The following is a 19,727-nucleotide window of genomic DNA, read 5'->3' on the forward strand; positions in this document are numbered from 1 at the left end:
GGGGTCTCAGAATATCCACAAAGTATAAAGTGGACTCATTCAGAATAGATACAACAAAGGGTAAAAGATCAGAAATGTTAGACAAAATATCAGATCAAATTTCTGATGTTCTCAATGTCTCATGTTGCCGGAGTTCATCTGCTCTGAAGAGTCGTGACTAAAAACAAATCACAGTTTAATTGGTTACACAATTTTGATTGTTTGGTGTTGCCCGCAGAGTCATTATGTAAGATTTTTGAAGCATGTTTATTTATTTTGAATCCGACATATTCTGTGATAAAACTTTTGAAAGCATGAATTAAGAGATCCATCAACCCATCCATTTTCTGATCCACTCTGTCCTCACAAGGGTCACCGGCGTGCTGGAGCCTATCCCAGTTGTCTTCAGGCAATAGGCGCGGTACCCTGAACCGGTTGCCAGCCACAGGACACACACAGACAAACAACCTTTCGCGCCCACACTCACACCTAGGGACAATTTAGAGTGTTCAATCGGCCTGCCACGCATGTTTTTGGAATGTGGGAGGACACCGGAGTACCCGGAGAAAACCCACGCAGGCACGGGGAGAACATGCAAACTCCACACAGGAAAGCCGGTGCTGGAATTCAACCTCTGCACTGTGAGGACGATGCCCTAGCCACTTGACTACCAGGCCGCTGATTTAAGATATTTTACTTTTAATTAGCCCAAAATATTATTATAATATAAATATAAATATAATATTAGCCCAGCACAGATTTTGATTGGGACGAATGTCGGCGCCATTGACTGTCGGTGCTGGACAGACCTGGGGCGCTTGTGTTTTTTGCGCCAGTAATGGGCAGCATTTTTCACAACCCCGATTTGTTCAGTGGCTATGTCAGCGCTGTTGGACAGTTGGCGTCGGTGCGGCTGGATGGATGGCCGCTGAAGTTGAGGATGAGGAGAGAGGAGCGTTGGCGAAGAGCACCGATGCGTATTTGGAACCGTGAGTCGCCGCTTGGAATTGAAGTGGATTTCCATGGGACAGGAGAAGTGAACCAATCTCTTTTTTCGTCAATGGATGCTACAGCTTCTTGTTGACTTTGAAACTTAGCTTGTAGCCGACGTGTGCTCATTTTGAGCATGACGTCTCTGATCCACTGGTTAAAGGACACTTTGATTCTCTCCTCTTTCATCTCAAACCGCTTCAAACAACAAAGCGTGTGACGGAAAAGTGGTTAGGACTGCACGACTGTTTGTGTTTTATGTTGTGTGTTGTGTTTATTATTTTACTTTATGTTAACTGTTTTGTAAAGCGCTTTGTTACAGCTGCCGCTGTTGTGAAAGCGCTATATAAATCAGAATGTATTGTATTGTATTGTATTGTATTGTATAAAATATACCTCAAGGTAAAAGGTACAACCAGCCCAAAAAATAAAACCTAATCAGAGGGTATCATGTACATTAATCTCCTATAGAATAAATGAATGGAGGTTAAACTGTACCATGACGGACTACCCTGAGCATCGGATACAAACTGAACCACCTCAGACAGCACAGGAGTCGCCGACAAGCCAAGAATACATTCAAAAGTATGAGCGCCCAAAATATAAGAAGACCGCAGGCACAAACACCTCCAAATATTTTTTTACTACAAAGTTTAACCTGAAACATCCCTTATTATATCTTCGTGTTGAAAGTTCAAAATCAACCTAATGGGTAGAAAAGAGCCACAGCTCAAGAAGACTCGGTCACAATTAGACTGCTGGCGAGTCAAGTATTTTAGACACACGGCACGTTACGTTCCAAGCCAAACCTTAAGTCCAGGTGACTATTGTAAGTATAAGCTTTATTGTACCGAATGCGTACGTGGCCGCATGCGTAGGGAAGAGGAGGAGACCGATGTGTAATCCCGGTCATTAGTGGGTTTTAACAGGATTTGGTACAGCTACAATAATGGATACTCTAGCTGCCTCCAGCATTGGATAACGCGCCACCGGTAACCATACACCATCCCTCGCGTTGGATTGTTATCGTTGCCATAGCGAGGAACTAACGGAGCGCCGAGAATGTCGACTATATACAGTAACGCGTTCACACATACCATGCCTCATTCTGTGACGACGGCTTTGATTTGCCTTCCCGTCGTCTCATGTCCGCCGACCATCCGACTAAAGAAAGTTTATACAAGGCTGATGTTATGTTGCAAACGGTCATGTGACTATTTTCTAATTAAGAGCAATCTGCGTCTTTTCATTATAAAGGTGAAGATTTTAAACCTGCAAATGATTATTACATCTGCGTGTTACCGATCTCTAACTGTGGCTCATTCATTCCAGGGGACAAATGTGCCCGTCCAACCACGACTAAATTGACTCAGACGGAAAAAATTACTCTATTCAGTCGATTGAGCAGTTACAAGTTTTGGACTCGAATATTGAGAATAAAAAATGCACATGTGAATTAATTTTGCCTTAAAATACATAATTAAAGGTTTGTGTTCTTGATAATGTGTCACCCGCAACCACATCTTTTTTTTGTTTGTTTTTTTAGGCCAGAATCCTCATATATTCGGTACAAAATCCAACACAAGATTATCCAGAGCAGTAGATTTTGGCCACTCAAAAGAAAAAAAAAAAAGGACACGGACCAAGAAATGGAAAGGCAAAAACCAAAAAAAGAAGAATCTTGGTGGTGTGTAATGTATTCATTATGTCAGACATGATCAAACATTCACCACCAAAGAACTAGCTCAGAAAATATTTTCCAAGTACCACCATACTGATTAATATTAAAATACAGAAATGAAGTATAATATTGATGGATTCAGATCATGTTATTTCATGGAACCACTTCACAGTAAATGCTGCACTGATATCATCCGCATGCTCCGTTTAATCGGGAAAAGTACAACTTGTGAAAATGACATTGAAAAGGCATACGTACGTTCAAGTAAATTCCCCTCCAAGCGTTTAGATCCCCTGTTAGCTAACAAACTCTCCTCATGGTTCAACTTTGACCTTTGTGCACTCTATTATTGTGCGTGAATAGTTCTAAATATGGCAAGGAGTTCATAAAGATGTCCAAGAACACACACCGCCATGAGCGTCTGCACACACTGATCTGACTTTAAAAAAAAAACGTACGACTGAAACATGATAAATGGATTACAATCAGAGTAGTTGATTTTCAAGAGGTTGGCTGCATGCACCCCAGAGATACAAACACACACACACGCACACACGCACGCACGCACACGGAGGCGCATACAGGTGCACATCCAAGCAAAGTAAACGATAAATCTCCTGCAGCCCAGTGATGAATTGCCTCTGAATGTCATGCAGCGTGTACCTTGAACATGAAATATGGTGCACCGGGGAGAGAGGAATCTTGCATCAAGAGCAGTTTCCCGCTAAATTACGGCCCATTGCTAAAGCACCTGCGACAGGGTGCATACACTCGCCAGCCACAACATTAGGTACACTCATCGCATCGGACGGACCTTCGGCATCATCTTAAATGCAATCGTGTTCCATTGTAATTAACGCTCAGTAGACAGAAGGTCTTGCTAATGTAGAAATAGTCCCAGTTTCTCACCGGCAGGCATAAGATGACTTGGAAAATACTGGCGGTATTGTCGTGTCTGTGAACATGTAGGCCTATTTAAGAGGCGGGGCTTGTTGTGAGCGTCCCGGGTGTGAGCTGTCGTCGACAGCAGCTCTTGGGTGAGTGTGCTTACGGTTTTGTGTTTTTATTTTATCGAGTATGGCAAAAAAAAAAAAAAAAAAGTGGATTGGCGACTGTGGCTCTCCTTTCCCAGATGTGAGGGCATGATGCTAAGTCAATCGTAAAAAACGAATTAATACAAACACTTTATAAAACCTCAATCGAAAAACGTGATGATATTTTTCACAATTTCAAACTGTTTCAATTCGTATGCTCTTACTATTTCTGAATATTGTAATAAAAATTGAACATGTCCTTAGCTTAACACGTTGCAAGTTTTGCTTGTAATTTTACGTTACGTCAAGAAAAATTCAGCTTTTTTTTTTGGATAATTGTTGCTTCCAGAAATGGTAACGGTTTTCCTCTTAATAACAGGACTTCAGTTAGTAAAATTCAAATTTTGTTTGCATAATATTTAGAATTTGTAATTAGTAGCCCGACTCCTTATTCATGTTCATTGCCTTTGCTTATAAGGACGGTATACAGCAAAGATAATTCGTTTGGCTCTTGAAACAAACACATCTGTTTCGTGAATTGCTTGGCTTTTAAAGCAGAATGCATCCATTTTTCTACACCGCTTATCCTCACTAGGCTGAACGCAAATAAAGACTGAAGGAAGAACTTGCTGGCAGGCTGCGTCATGAACAACCCCAGCCTTGCATCTCATCAAGCTCGACTTCTTCCTTCCTTTGGCACTGACTGTGATTCAGAATATTAAGGCTATAAATGATTCCTGACCTGAATACGTAATCGTGATTTAAAAGCGGACGGGACTAATGACATTTTCATACGTATTGGTGAAAGTGATATGAGCTACCGAACGGGAGCTTAATCGTGTGCATGCTTTCGGGCACACATGAGGCAGGCCGAGTGAACGGCGCGTTCGTTCTCCTCAAATCGACACGTTTCATTCAAACACACAAAACCCAATTTATTCATATCAATCAGCTCATCTGTTGCTCAGTTTGGCTGAAGACTCTTTCCCTCCATGCACAAGCCACTTTGTCTATTTACAATTTCATCAGTAGCTCGATTCATATTAGCGATCTTGTTAATACATTGCCAGCATCAAAACGGAAGCCAAAGGGACTCAATGGTGTGTGCTGCCATTAAAGAAGAAACAGCCTGAGCTGAATGTTGGGGGGTTTTGGATCGCATTCACAGAGGCCATCTGCAAACTGCAGCACACCAACGACTGACTGGAGGCATGATGGCAAAGCTGGCTCCAGAATAAACAAGTCATCTGACTGCATAAAAGTGACTCTTGAATACACTGCTTTGCTGGCAGAGCACTTTCGAATTGATAGTCTCCTTTAACTTGTCATCACTCCACTGCTCCCGATATCCTGTTGCAATCTAGTCCGTACTATCAACAACACTCATTTTCGGCACAGGGTATGGATGGCAGGTCGTTCGGCTCGCCTCTAATCTCATATCACTTATTCCGAGGGGTGACATACTTCTGCTGTGACTAAGTATGCTAAGCACAAACACATTTTTAAGCAATTTCTTAGCACCTAAGGACATAAAATGTGTTCAGGCCTTTTCAAATTGCAAGTCGGTATTCTTGGTGTTTGCTGCAGGGCAGAGCACCAGGAAGAGCTTGCAAAGTAACTGGGAGGCTTTACCCGTTGGTTGGTCTAATAACGGTAGGACTCTGAAATCACTCTGCCAGCCTCTCTTCTATTGGATCTGCCTTCTGATTGTAATGAATTGAAAATGTGGTGTTCCAACCTTTAATTAATAACCCTCGTAGCACAAACACATTGAATGCAAGTTTCTATGTGCAGTGTGAAAAGGCATTTACAAAAAACATTTAGACCCAAAAAAACAGAGTGTGTCTCTTGAGTCGCCGGTGTAGTGGAACTCTCGCCTGGCAGGTGTGTGGGCAGCGTGGTATCGGTCCCTGCTCAGTGGCAGTGTGAATGTGGGTGTGAACGGTTGTTTGTCCCTACATGTGCGCTGCCGGCAACCGCTCCAGGCTGTAGTCCACCCAAAGTTATTTGACATAAGCTTATGGTTTAAGACTGCTTTTAACACACATTTTTACTGTAATCAGGAATTTGTTCTCATGTAATGTACAGTTTGCAAACATATCATGATGGCCACAATTCCATCTACTTCCGTATCAAAAAAATAATTTCAACGGCTCTGTTCATTCAACACACAGACGACAAACCCCCACTTGATCTGTTTGACAACTGCTTAGTATAATAAAGTGGGCAAGACCGCAGACACACAAACACACGATAACATGCACACGCAGGCCAACAAACACACCCCTCACATAAACCCTCTGTCTATCAATTCCCTCCCTTCTTGTGCCCCTAAAACTGCTGGCTGCCACCCCATGCGGAGCAGGTGGGCGACAGTCGCACCACAGTCTCTGGTGCCCTTCCCCACACATACAGAGACAAGCGCCCGCGCGCGCACACACACACACACACACACACACACACACACACACACACACACAGTTGTCCCTAATGACGACAGATATGTTCCAAAGCAACAGTCTCCTTCAGCCACTTAATTTGACATGCTTGGGAGCAAAACAAAGACCACCCCCTCCATTGTGTCGTTTCACCCAGTCAGGCTTGAACCCGTCTACCCAAACGGGGGGCTTGGATCGAGCCGAGAACAATTGCAGAGACCTTTTAACGTTCTGCCGAGATAGCAGCAAACACATTCGAAATTGCATATTCTAATAATGGCACACTTGCTGCTCCTCTGATTGCTCATTGTGTCACGAGGCGGAGCAACGTTTCTTAAATGATCACAAATAAGAGCGATGAGGAAAATCAATGAGAGCGTACTGTGTGCGACCCCTGCCGTGTCACTGAGCTGTGTTTGTATGGGAATAAAAGCCCTTCAGGTGAGGGCATTGACAGGAAGAGATACAAAAAGTGTGTGACATTTGTGAGGACATTCAAGTCGCCAGGAAAGACTTTATCGTGTTTCTGTATGTCTTTTGGGTGGAAGGTTAACATAAAAGAAGATTGGCTGGCAGCTAGCTCTCAAAACAGGAAACGGTGAGACCTCCTCCAAGGACAACCAGAAATACTTACTGGATTGTGATAGTCTTTATTTTGTGTGTGAGAGAAAAACAACTTGCCTCCGTACAGCATTTATTGAAGCCTTGTTATCCTGGAAGAGGGATTGCGCTATCCCTTCTCAAGGTTTCTTCTTTTACTCCAAATGCTATTTTGACTTTTTCCTTGACCGTTTCTGGGGGGGTTCGATTAGGAGACGTTGCTCATTTTTGTCAACTGGCGGCCGACACAAATAAACCTGACTTGATTTTCTTGCAAATTTGGAATGTTTAAATGTTTGTGGTGAATATGATTCCACTCCAGCCCTGTAGAGGGCAGTAATTAGAAAATGCCTGATGGCTGCTAAGCAATTCAGGGATCCAAAGAAGGCAAAGTTTTGATTACAAATCGCCTTTACTTCCAGAAAAAATGACGCAGCACCTGTTAGCATACATTTAATGTATTTAAAGGTGACAGAATGAAAAATGACTTGTGAATAGCTAATATTCAAATACAAAGGTGTCTCGGGATATGAGTGTAATTACGAGCTTAGTGATAAATGAGTCGTCGCTTCACCAATGTCTCGTTGTCTTGGGAGAAGAGCAAAATTTGAGATGCGAACGCGCTTCAGGGGACGGCCGCGAGATGGCAAAAGAATACATCGCAACATCCATCCACAGGGGGAGGGCATTAAGTTGGTGGCAGTAATGTGCCATTCTGATTGTTTGCCAACTTCCATTCGATGAAATATGTTTTTTCAAATAGTATAATACTCTCAAGTGTATATTTCTTTTAAAAAACATGGACAGAAAAATTATTTGGGGTGTGTTTTTCAGGTGATAGATTTGTCGTAGGGGCGGAACAAAGGACTCCCTGTATTTTTCATTATGCCATCATAAAAAAGCCATACCTCCTGCCAGGCACAAATATAGTCGGTAATAAAATCTTTCGAGTCCAAGCTGCGATGGATCCCTTGTGATTCATAAAGCTATAGATATTTTCCACTTCTAAGACATCTGCCCGGCCATCAGTGTCAAGCTCACAACAATCACCGAGAATCATTGCGGCTGCAACAACATTTGTGAGCTTACCTGGCGGCGATGAATAAAGTCTTGTTCATGATCATGATGAGTTGGATGTCCAGTTTGTGCCGCTGCGTGCTATTTCTGCCAGGCTTGTGGCCAACAAAGGCCGGGTACTGCTTTGTGTCTGCGAGGGGGACAAAAAAAATAAATAAATCCCACAGCTAAAACGCTTTGACGGCATGATTGCTGAAGTTTCTGTTCGGCGTATGTCGGGATTTGGATCAAATGTCAACACATCTGCTGCCTGAGCGTTTGTTGCGGTCTTAAATTATATGGCAAAAAAAAGTGCAGTGCACTGTACTATGAAATTGTTCTGTTGTTAGTGGCTTGGGATAAAAGCGCTTGTTTGGCTAAACAGAAGTAGTTCAATGTCAGGCTACTCTTAGTGGGCGAGACAACTTTGAGCATTTCTCTGTGGACTTCCTCTTTGTTTCGCAAAGCAGGGGGGAAAAAAAGCGGATTGGCCTCTTTCATATGGGCTGGGCACACGTGTGGCTTCAAGTGATGTCTTTGAAATGTTTTTCTATATTTCTTTTTTATATTCACAATGTATTTAGAAGACATCAACATGTGACTGGAGTGTGGATTTGCAATATTAATTCATGAACCGTGGAATATAACATATTTTAGGTGGACACGTCCACTCTGACACAGGATGTGTTATGCTTTGGATCCTCATTCATTGGTTTCGCATGCCATCATTCCCATCTTAAATCATAAATCTGGTCTTACAGTAGTAGTGTACCATCATTTAAGGTAGTTGCAAAAATGGTTACAATATTTTTCTGATTGGATAGATAGCTAGATAGCTAGATAGATAAACAGTCTATTTTGTAGGGAAAAACATTGACAAAAAATGAAATAAAAATAGTACAAATCTTCTAAAAGAGTACCTCAACAACCTACCGTAAATCAAAACAATAATAAGGATGACCATGATCAGCAAGGGAACCTCATGCAAACTCCCCACAGGAATGCCTGGGTTGAAATTGGAACCCAGAACCACTCAACTGTGAGGTCGCCGTGCCAACCACTCAGATAATAAATAAGCAGGAATGAATATGTTGACCAGGACTTGTACAGAGGTGACGTACAACCAAAAGAAGAAGAAAATATGCGGTATCCTACTCACAGTTGCCGTGAGAGATGCTTATAGGCTCACTGTCTTCGGGGAAGCCCGCTCCAGCTATGTGCAGTAGCATGAAGCAGAGGAGGAAGGCCTCTGACCTCATGGTCGCACAACTCTACTGCTGCTGCTACTGCTGCTGCTGGTTCTCTGGTGCAGATGTAGCTCAGCCTGCAGGAAAACGAGCGGAGATTAAGATGAGGAAATCGAGGAAGGAGGCAGCAAAGCTAAAAGTAAGACTTTCAGAATCGAAAAGCAGCACCTTACACATATGTGCATTCCGTGACTGGATCCAATATGTATGAATTTTCGGTGACTCGAGAGACATATTTCAAAGTAAAGAGCTATAAGTGGCTTTGGAAGGTGACGTGTGTCATAGATTGATGTCAGGCGCAGCGGATCTGTCTCGAAAACGCCACGGCAGATGAACCTGCCCTCATAGAGGATCTCGACCTCCATATGCGAAAGTGCATCCTCTCCTACTTCCTGGATGAGTCATCCGACAAACATGCTTCTTTCTTTGCAATATGCTCCTTGCGATCGCATTCCTTGCGCTGTCCACCCACACTTGGGCTTTGGAAAGATGTCGCCACTGTCTCACCAGTCAAAGTCAAGCTAACTAGCCATTTGGCTTAAAGAGGCGGCCGCCAAGCTAGCTGCTAGCATCATCTTTTAAAGAGTTGTGCGGGTTAATGAATGTACATTTGCACAGCACGGGCTGGCACCCATTACACTGTCATTCATATTATACCAGAAAAGGTTTTGGAAAAAACAGATAGAACCCACTAACTTGATTTCTCGAATTTTTTGGTCTTCTTACGATTAGGACTAGCAAAAAAAAGAGTGCTTTGAGCTTAAGCACCTTGTTTTGGGTCTGATTCAGCCAATAAAGTGGGGGGGGGGGGGCAAGAGGAGAAGATAGGCAGTGGGGAGGGGTGGGGGGCCCAGACACTACAAGCGCCACGTTCTCAGGGCTGACTAGATTCGCATCACTGAGATAGAACCCACCGCAGTGCCTCTGGGGAAGTTTCCCTGACTCTTTCTGACGGTGCCATTTTCTAAAAAAATTGTTTTTGAGGTACTTTGTAAAACCAGATCCAATATTTTCCTTTTCATTAACAAAACCATTATTTGGTTTATTTCTCAACTAGTTTTGAAACATGTTGAAACAAAAGGAGTGCTGTAAGTATTCCCTGACGTTAGTTGCCAAATTTTTATTCGGGAAATGTACACAGTGCAATAAATAAATAAATAAATAAAAGTACACCTGGTGGGTTAAAAGACATGTGAGATTCTGGCAGGGATGATAAAAGTTGGAAGTTCTCCTTTGACTGTTTTCTGTCAATGTTTCGTACTGTTGGGAACCAAAAAGAAATATTTAATTGTCTCTGGACAACAAGAGTAGAGTTGAACAATTTCCAAAGGTACGCTGATATTTCCTAAGGCACACAAAACTTCATGAAGCCTTTTGGTGTAATTAAAGAAAGAAAGAGGGCATTGTGGAGAAAATGTGTCCAAAGTTGAAGACATTAAAGATTTCAAGCAAACAAACCTATTATTATTTCACTCCCTCCCCCACTGAAAATTGATGAGCAATCGGATTAATAAGCCACACCCCTGCTGGACAGTCGACAGATATAGCTTTTGTTCTTTCTTTGTTAATAAGAATTTTTTTCCTCAAGAACAGAACTGGCTGTCCAATAAATAATATGACTAAAACATGAGACTGTAGCGTCCTCCCATTTCCCGAATTACCCGGGATGCTTTGTTTGATTACATAAACACTGTGTTCTCAACAATCTCATCCCCTAACGCAATTTTATACGTAATGCAAATTTGTGTGCTTCCAGCCGAGACATGCCACGCCGAGTCCTCCCGCCGTTTATGGTGACAGATTACAGCCATAAATCAAACACGACAATTATTGCGTTAGTAATCTAATCAAGAAGCAAGCGTTTCATTTGCATTGCGCTCTTTCATTCTTTCTTTTTTTTTCTTCTCCATCTTGAGATATTGCTGGGAAGATGCTTCTGCAATGAGGAATTAAATAAAACAGTCTGTTTAAATTTACTTCACTCTGATAAAAGTTGTTTATCCCAGCACGTATTATCCTTCACTAAAGGCAGGAAGAAGAGGAGGAAACAGAAACAGAGAGAGAGAGAGGACGGGGATTATTTTTACTTTGCAATGTCTCTCCCTCTTTCTCTGCCTTCATGCTCCTGTGAATCTCATTGAGGAGAGGAATGAAAACACTATTCACACAGAGGATCACTTTCACACTGAGGAGAATAGCAACGCTTTGGAAAGCCTGAAGACCACCTTCATCTCCTTTGCTCCTGCTCCTCTTCCTCTCCCCACCAATTTATACACACCAAAAATAAACTTCAAAATAATCTGTTTCACCATTAGACTTTTCATATGTCACTTGTAAACCTTGACATAACATTATTGGACAGAAGCTGAATGCGCACCCCCCCCCCCTTTTTTTTAATCTACTTTGGTTTTTCCAGATAGGATCTTGATCACTCTAAAGTGAAGATGCAACTGCAAAAAGCTGCTACTTCCATATGTTATTGACTTTGACAGAAGAGTTTAATTAGATAGATAGAAAAGATTAATCAGAATTCGTCTTCCATCCACACCGGTGCTATGTTTAAAAAAAAATAGACTGTGATGCGCTAAATGGCTTCAAATGAAACTCAAAGGCCGCTTTCATCACCGCATGAGGAATAGCGAGACCCACACTGGCTCTTCAGGAGGAGAAATTGCTTCCTTATGTGCTTAAATCTTAAGTTTGAAAAGCTACTGTAGCGCACACACTCAGAACATCAGGACTCAAGGACTGCACGTGCAACAGTAAATTACTGAAACGTCACAGGTGGAAGTTGCAGCTTTCCTTTTTGCTATAGAAATGAATCAAGAAAGATGGCCTTCTTTTGAACTTTTTCGTTGGCTTTAAATGCATACAGGCACATGAAAACGCGCCTACTATAAATAAGTCGGTGGTATTCTGAGTACAAATATTTGTGAAGGCGGAAACAAATTTTGGGGGGGTGTGGGGTTAATCAAGCTAATTGCTAACAGGAGGCCGGTAACAGGTAGTAAAAACACAAGAATCCATCTTGGACAAAATCTCTGGAGCTTTCCACGCAATAACCACATCACATATATCTAAATCCCAAAATGAGTTGCCCCACAGCGGCGACTAAAAGAAACAAGCACCGGGCTTTGACAGTAAACACATTACGAAGCCTGATGATGTTTTGCTAGCTAATACGCTAATGTGGACATGTTTGCTGATGGTGCTGAGCTGCTAACATTTGTCAAGGTCGTCAGTTATAATTGGGAAAAGGAAGGAAATGCCATCACACATTTAGGTAATAGTCACTCTAACAAATGGAGGGGTTGTGTTATCCATTGCACAAGAACATGATAGTGGAAGAATTTAGAAGGTGGGGAAAAAAAGTACTGTATTTCGAAACACTAACTAACACTAACAATACTGCTGCTGAAGATGTAATTTTGTTATAAATGTACTGTATTCTTTCTTAATACTTCAGAGAGTGAGTTAGAGGCGGGTAGCACAACCATAAATAAAAACAATGGTTATTTAAATGTGTTTAGATGGCCCTTTGTTATACTTAAAGTAAAAAAAATAAAGGGATTGGTCATACACTGCGGCTGTTAGTGAATCATCCTGTGCGCCAAAAAGACAGGAAGGTCTTTGTTCATAATTATCTGTCATTATGTCAATTGAAATTTTATGTACAGTATCATAAGTATTAGTGGTATCGGTACTTAGTATCGGTATCGAACGACCCAAGTTAGAAGAATGCTTTCTGATTCACCAAGAATAAGAGAAGAAAATAGGACAAAACCATATTTTATTCTGGGTGGGAGTTTCCACCGTGACACAACCATCATATGGGGAAAAGATTATCGAAGAAAAGTGTTTTGTTTTTTTGTGTCTGTTTGGTTTGTTTGTTTTCTGTTATCAGCCTCCATCCAGATAAACCAACCAACAAACATTTTTTACTTTACAGTGCAAAATCTTACAAGACATTATGAAGAATTCTTCTGGGAGGGCTCACAATTTTTATATGCAAGACATTAAACTCTGCAAAAAATGGACATAACGACTTCATCTTTTTATCATGCATCACTTTCTGCAGATTTAAGAAAGATAAGATGATGAAGACGTTTCGGCTAAAATATTTACATTGGGGAAAAGTCATTAAAGTATTGTCGGACATGCTTTTTAATCACTGATGACAACAGAGGCATGTCAGTATCTAAGCGTTTTTTTCGTCTTCGCAGACGGATGTATAAGCAGAGGAAGTGTTCCATATTTATAGTTAAGTGTCTGCTTCTCATAAATGCGCTGTGACAGCTTTGATTCGAGGGCGGCATGCCTGTGTTTATATTCGGCAGGCGGGATAACGTGCGCAGATGACAGGAGCGCCACGGGGAGGGGCCGTCTTAGCGGCAGTGTGGTCGCGAGACATGATTGAAAGGCGGAAAAGCTCCTGTTTGAACAGGTAGAGCGCCTCATTTTTATGAACGAGAAGAGCCTTGGGATGTGAATGAAAGCATTTGAAGGGTTGCTCATGGGTGACATGTTTTTCTTCCAACATTCACGTCCTAATTTCTAAAATCTGTTCCATGAAATAGCATTTTTCTGATTTCAACATTCGTTTTCATTTAGTTTATAGCATTTCCCCTGGCTGCACCACTTCCAGAATGTGTAAGTGGATGCTATTTTGTTTATTTATTTATTCATCCACTTTCTTATTCGCGCATCCTCATGAGGGTAGTGGGGCGTGCTGGAGCCTATCCCAGCTTCGGGTACTGGGCGGGGGACACCCTGAACCGGTTGCCAGCCAATCGCAGGGCACACACAGACGGAAAACCATTCACACTCACAATCACAACTAGTGACAATTTCGAGTGTTCCATTAACCAGCCACACATGTTTTTGGAAACCGCAGTACTGTACCCGGAGAAAACCCACGCAGGCACGGGGAGCCGGAATGGAACTCCGCACCTCTGCATTGCAAGGTGGACGTGCTAATTAGTCAATCACTGTGTCGCCCTTTATTTATTTTCATCAGATTTCAACCTCTATATGTGGCCAGGTCAAACTAACCTGCAATTAAATTTGCCTCACAGGGCCAAGTAGCTGATTCAAGAATAACATCGGCACGTTTCCGTTCTCTGATTGGTTGGCCAGATGTTGGTTACGGCCACGTTCGACGAGCTGTGGAGCGATGTGCACGTTAAAAATCAGCATCTCTGGAGAATGAAGGGGGGGTGGGGGGGGATCGTGTGTGTTTTTTGAATGTTATTAGATATTGATATGAAATATTCTAGGTACTAGACATGAAATATTGATGGAGAATTGCTCGCGATGATTTATGTTCTATATTGTGTCATATTGATGATTTCTAAAATTGGGATAGAAATGATGGAAAAATTGGTGATTATAGTGGAATCAAGAAATGGATTAAGTCGGGTAACTCCACACACAATTGTACAGCCCATGACGAAATGGGGAGAGATGTTTGTATAAAAGTCGGCGTACATTGCACGACTCGAGTTCGTTAAAGCTTGGATCAGAAGCTGAAGTTTTGTCAGTTCAGATGTCATTCGTCGTGTAGCGCCTCCTTCTAAACATATCTTAAAACAAGCGGAAGAATTGATGACAACAGAAATGTTGTCAGAATGCTAATATCGTGTTATGATGTGAGTTGTTGCACTTCTCTCTCCATCTGTATCTCTTTCTTTGAGTCATAGGCATAAATAATAGGAAAAATCTGTCGATTTTGTGCGCTGTAAAGCATTAGCGTTCCGAATCATATTCTTCTGGATTTGTTTGAGAGTTGGCAAGCGTTTGAAGCGTGCATTATTGATTTCATTCATAAATCGGAGCATGCTCTGTGAGTGCTTACATTGCTACATTTGACACGCAGTAAGTGGAACAAACATGAATTGACCAATTTTCTCCCACTTCACGCTCAGGTAAGATCGAGTTTACCGCAACTGACGTGCATCCCCGACCGCATGCGAGTCAATACAACACTTCTCACTTTTTTAATGGCAAACTGGGCTCGAGTCAAACTGGTTGACAGTCATTCTCTATCTGTCCATCAACATTTAAATAACATAACCCGGAAAGCCCACTTCCACCTGTGCAACATGTGCAGAACAACAAGAGGGTTATTCTTATTATTGAATCTAATTTTCTTACTTCTCCTGTACAATCCAGTGCTGCATCAATATGGGTCAGTGCGTACATAATGACAAAACAATGTCATCGACCTAACAGTGCAGAGGTACCGGCTTCGATTCCAGCTCCGGCCTTCCTGGGTGAGGTTTGGATGTTCTCCTTGTGCCTGGATGGGTTTTCTCCGGGTACTCCGCTTTCCTCCCACATTCCAAAAACATGCACGGCAGGCTGATTGAACACTCTAAATTGTCCCGAGGTGTGAGTGTGAGTGTGAGTGTGAGTGTGAACGTGTATGGTTGTTCGTCTCCGTGTGCCCTGCGATTGGCTGGCAACGGGTTCAGGGTGTCCCCCGCCTACTGCCCGAAGACGGCTGGGATCAGCTCCAGCACGCCCCGCGACCCTCGTGAAGATAAGCGGATCGGAAAATGGATGGATGAATCAGATATTCAATACATTTCTTGAGCAGTTGAATTTGACCCGGAGCTATCCACTTTCCTGATCTCGTCATCCAACACGCATGTTAATGTGAGCAGTAAAAGGAAAAGATCGGGCAGAAAAGATTGCATAGAACAGTCGAGACTTTCACGCACTGATCCACCAACATGGAACACATCCAAGCATCAAGGCTCCCAAACAGAGCCAAAGGGTTTTGGTTTTTTTTCACTTGTCAGTCCTGCTTGATGAAACCATGAGAAGAGGCACCAGCGCTCGAACCAGGATCCTCCCCGCAACTCTTCGCCCGTCTCAGATTTCTTGCTTTCAAGTCAATAATCCATCATGGTTTGATTATTAAAAGACAATGGAGTGGGCATGAATGAGGCGCCCCGTCGCTGTCGGGCCATTTATTGAAACAGAGGCCTCTGATGCATGGACGTCTCCCTTTTAAGGGCTGATGGATTGATTGTGGAAGCGAGCCAAAAAAGGCTCAAGGGAAGCACAAGGAACAAGAGATCTGAGGCGCAGTGCCAACTTTGCCAAATAGCAGCCTCTAAAAAAAATAAAAGCATTCACAGCGCAGAGATAAGCCGTTGTCTTAATAACGCTGCCTGTGGGATGTTAAAAGACATTCAGTCCGTGCATGAATCTCTGCGTTTTTAATCATTAAACTGATAAACCAGCGGGATGCTCTGAAGCACTTGCACAAAAGAGAAGAATGGGAAAGAGGTGTAGGAGAAACATCTAAAATGAGTATCACACCAACAAGCATAAAAACCTGCACCGCTTGTGATTTAAAATTAAACGCCTCAAGTCAAAAACCAATCCGGCCACATGAGAAATGCTTCGGAGTACAATATTGAGATTCAAACCCAGGACCTCTCGACTGTGAGGCAGACGTTCTTACATTATTTTCACTGTGTGCCGAATATAGAAGTACAAGTCCATTCATCCATCCATTTTCCGATCCACTTATCCTCGCAAGAGTCGTGGGGGGAGCCTATCCCAGCCGTCTTCGGGGAGTCGGCTACCAGTTGCCACCCAATCGCAGGGCACGCATAGATGAATAACCATTCACACTCACAATCACACCTAGGGACAATTTAGAGTGTTTCATTAACCTGGCATGCATGTTTGTGGAATGTGGGAGGAAACCGGAACACCCGGAGAAAACCCACACAGGCACTGGGAGAACAAGCAAACTCCACACAGGAAGGCCGGAGACAGAATCAAACCCTGCACCTCTGCACTGTGAGGTGGACGTGCTCCATCACCTTAAGATGGATTTTCCCAAAATGTATGAGGTGCATTTTCAAAAGTGCACTCCACTCATAAAAAAGAAAAGAAAAATGACACATTTGAATGTCACAGCCCGCTCATGCTGATAGAATCTGAAAAGTGTGGCCAAATACGTCGCAGGTAAGGACACGCTCTGTCGCACGTGGCCTTTTCCAACTGGTTGTTTGATCCAAATTTCTGTCTCGCCCGATGCCTTGAGTTCACAGTTTAGCTCGCCGTGTGCGCTCGATCCTTGTCCAGAGAGCACTAGTGCGAGCTGGGAGATTTGTTTTCTGGCGAGGTGCAATGGAGAAGAAGAAACATCACTGGAATGTCACTGCGCTAAATGCCACTTACACTGTGCTTCCCTGTGGAGCAAGGGGGGTGGGGGTTGGGGGTGGTTGTTGAAGCTGTCACATGCTACAGGGTGAATTTCTTTGGGAAACTCCTCTCCAAGGCAGACTGTCGCGTTCCCTAAAGTGATGCCGCTTTGCCTTGTGGAGAACTTCTAGCTGTGAAACCCTAGTTCGGATCGTTTGGTTTAAAAGGGTCCAACCATTTTCTTCCAAAGACGTTTGTCAAATGCTTTTTGTCAAAACATCCCAAGGATCAAGCAATATAGGACTCTTTCCTTATCTTACTAAGAATAGCCTATATTGAGATTGTGGCCTTGTCTCCTACAAGTGAGCGACTGTGTAACCCGATTAATGGCAAGTACATTTTTTCGTTACTGTGACTGAACATGCAAGCAAGTGGCTTCTACTTGAAGGGCTTTTGTTAACAACTCCACTGAGCAACGAATGCCACCTATCACCGGCCAACACTGTGAGCTAATGCAAATCTATGCATCCAACAAACCCTTTGCTTTGACTTGGGAAGGTGAGGTGTCACAACCATCTTCTCCCGATTGTGGCATAGGCAGAGGAACGTAATGTGGGTGTTGTTGTGTCAATTAAGATAAGATATCCTTTATTTGTCCCACAATGGGGAAATTTACAATTAGCCCTACTGTTACATACCAGAAAGACAAAGGTATTTCAAAAAAATAATCAAATAAATGTTTGAATTCTGCGATTGGCTGGCAACCGATTCAGGGTGTCCCCCGCCTGCTGCCCGAAGACAGCTGGGATAGGCTCCAGCACCCCCCGCGACCCTAGTGAGGATCAAGCGGCTCGGAAGATGAATGAATGAATGAATGAATGTTTGAATTTGTTGTCTACTTTCACACTTGGCTTGGGTAGGCAGACACTCTAAGGATCCAAATGTTTATAGATAAGACGGAAAAAAAGCCAATTTTCTGTAACATATCCCCTTCAGGGCGGCCCGGTAGCCCAGTGGTTAGCACGTCGGCTTCACAGTGCAGAGGAACCGGGTTCGATTCCAGCTCCGGCCTCCCTGTGTGGAGTTTGCATGTTCTCCCCGGGCCTGCGGGGGTTTTCTCCGGGTGCTCCGGTTTCCTCCCACATTCCAAAAATATGCATGGCAGGCTGATTGAACACTCTAAATTGTCCCTAGGTGTGAGTGTGAATGGTTGTTCGTCTCTGTGTGCCCTGCGATTGGCTGGCAACCGATTCAGGGTGTCCCCCGCCTACTGCCCGGAGACGGCTGGGATAGGCTCCAGCACCCCCCACGACCCTAGTGAGGATCAAGCGGTTAGGAAGATGAATGAATGAATGAATGAATGTATCCCCTTCAAAGATAAGTCATGCTTTGGGATGGCTCATGTTAGAAACACCCGTATGTGGAGAAATAACCAAGGCATGTCCTCCCTTGGCTTTTTTTCCCCCTGCTATATAACAGAAAAATCCATTTGTGTCCTTGGTTAAGTTTCTACTCATCTAAAATGCATGCGCCTTAAAATGCTTTCTTGTGTAATATCTTACAGACAGGAAGTGGACTCATGCATGAATTTTTTTTTTTAAGGTGCTGCAGAAATTTTTATCGGGAAAGAATCAACCAAGCGTTGATAGCATGTGCTCCTCGGGTGGTTTTGACTTAAATAGAAGAGGAGTAGGAACCAATAAAACAATAGAAGAGGGGGACGGATATATACAGCCTCCTGTTTTTTTCCTCGACAGGCTGTAAATGAGAAAGGTCTGAGTCGATAATGTAACAGCCGCTCACTATTAGATTTTTTTTTCCCCCCCCAGAAAAGAGAGTTTGGGTTGAAATAGTAACTTTCTCATGCCGGGCATGGATGCACTGCATACAAGTACAAGAGATACAATGATGACGTCTTTCCATCCGCTTGAGGTTAATTTGCATTAGTTGCTCAAGGGCTCAGTGCCCAACCACATCCGTGAATTTTTATACTGAATACAAAGCTGGGATTCATCCATCCATCCATTTTCTAGATTTTTTTTTACTCCTTGGAATTGTGAGCCGGAGCTGACTTTGGGCGAAAGGCCAGGTAGAACCCGGACTGGTTGCCAGGGCACATTGAGACGCAATCATTTACACTCACATTCACACCGACTGACAATCGAGAGTGTTTCGTGAAGCTAACATGCATGTTTTTGAAAGGCGGTCAAACACTCAGAAAGTCCACACAACTGACAAATCCCGAACGATCACGTCATCAGTCTTGTTTGTGGCCGCAGTGTGATTTCCTGCCATCTCACCCTGTCCTTTCTCTGTTATATGTGGCAGTGAAGAGTTGAGATCGAGCTCAAGTTGCCATGGAGACAGTGTGACCGGTTTAACAGGCTAGCTTGTGCCCCGTGACTTGCGCCTAGCAACGAGCGGAGTGGCATCTTGTACGAAAACAATTCTGTTGATCTACATTCTGGCTAAAACTTCCCAAGTGTTTGCACGCTTCACACAGACTGCCCCGTTTTTACGATTTTCACAAGCGGGT

The 19,727-nt window shown here is 43.1% G+C and overlaps 1 protein-coding gene across 5 annotated transcripts in view; it reads right to left on the reverse strand.

The window, feature by feature from the left end:
- sema6a (sema domain, transmembrane domain (TM), and cytoplasmic domain, (semaphorin) 6A) overlaps positions 1-19,727 on the reverse strand; it is a 147,443-nt gene that overhangs the window by 62,312 nt on the left and 65,404 nt on the right. For all 5 annotated transcript variants that reach the window (XM_052068065.1, XM_052068068.1, XM_052068066.1 and 2 more), the window contains 2 exons: positions 8,938-9,102; positions 7,812-7,929 (listed from right to left, as the gene is read on the reverse strand). In XM_052068065.1, coding sequence (XP_051924025.1) covers positions 7,812-7,929; positions 8,938-9,037 — 218 coding nt within the window. In that variant the 5' untranslated portion in view covers positions 9,038-9,102. The remainder of the gene's footprint in view (positions 1-7,811; positions 7,930-8,937; positions 9,103-19,727) is intronic.

The sequence above is a fragment of the Hippocampus zosterae genome, chromosome 6 (assembly GCF_025434085.1).
Source record: "Hippocampus zosterae strain Florida chromosome 6, ASM2543408v3, whole genome shotgun sequence".
NCBI lineage: Eukaryota > Metazoa > Chordata > Actinopteri > Syngnathiformes > Syngnathidae > Hippocampus > Hippocampus zosterae.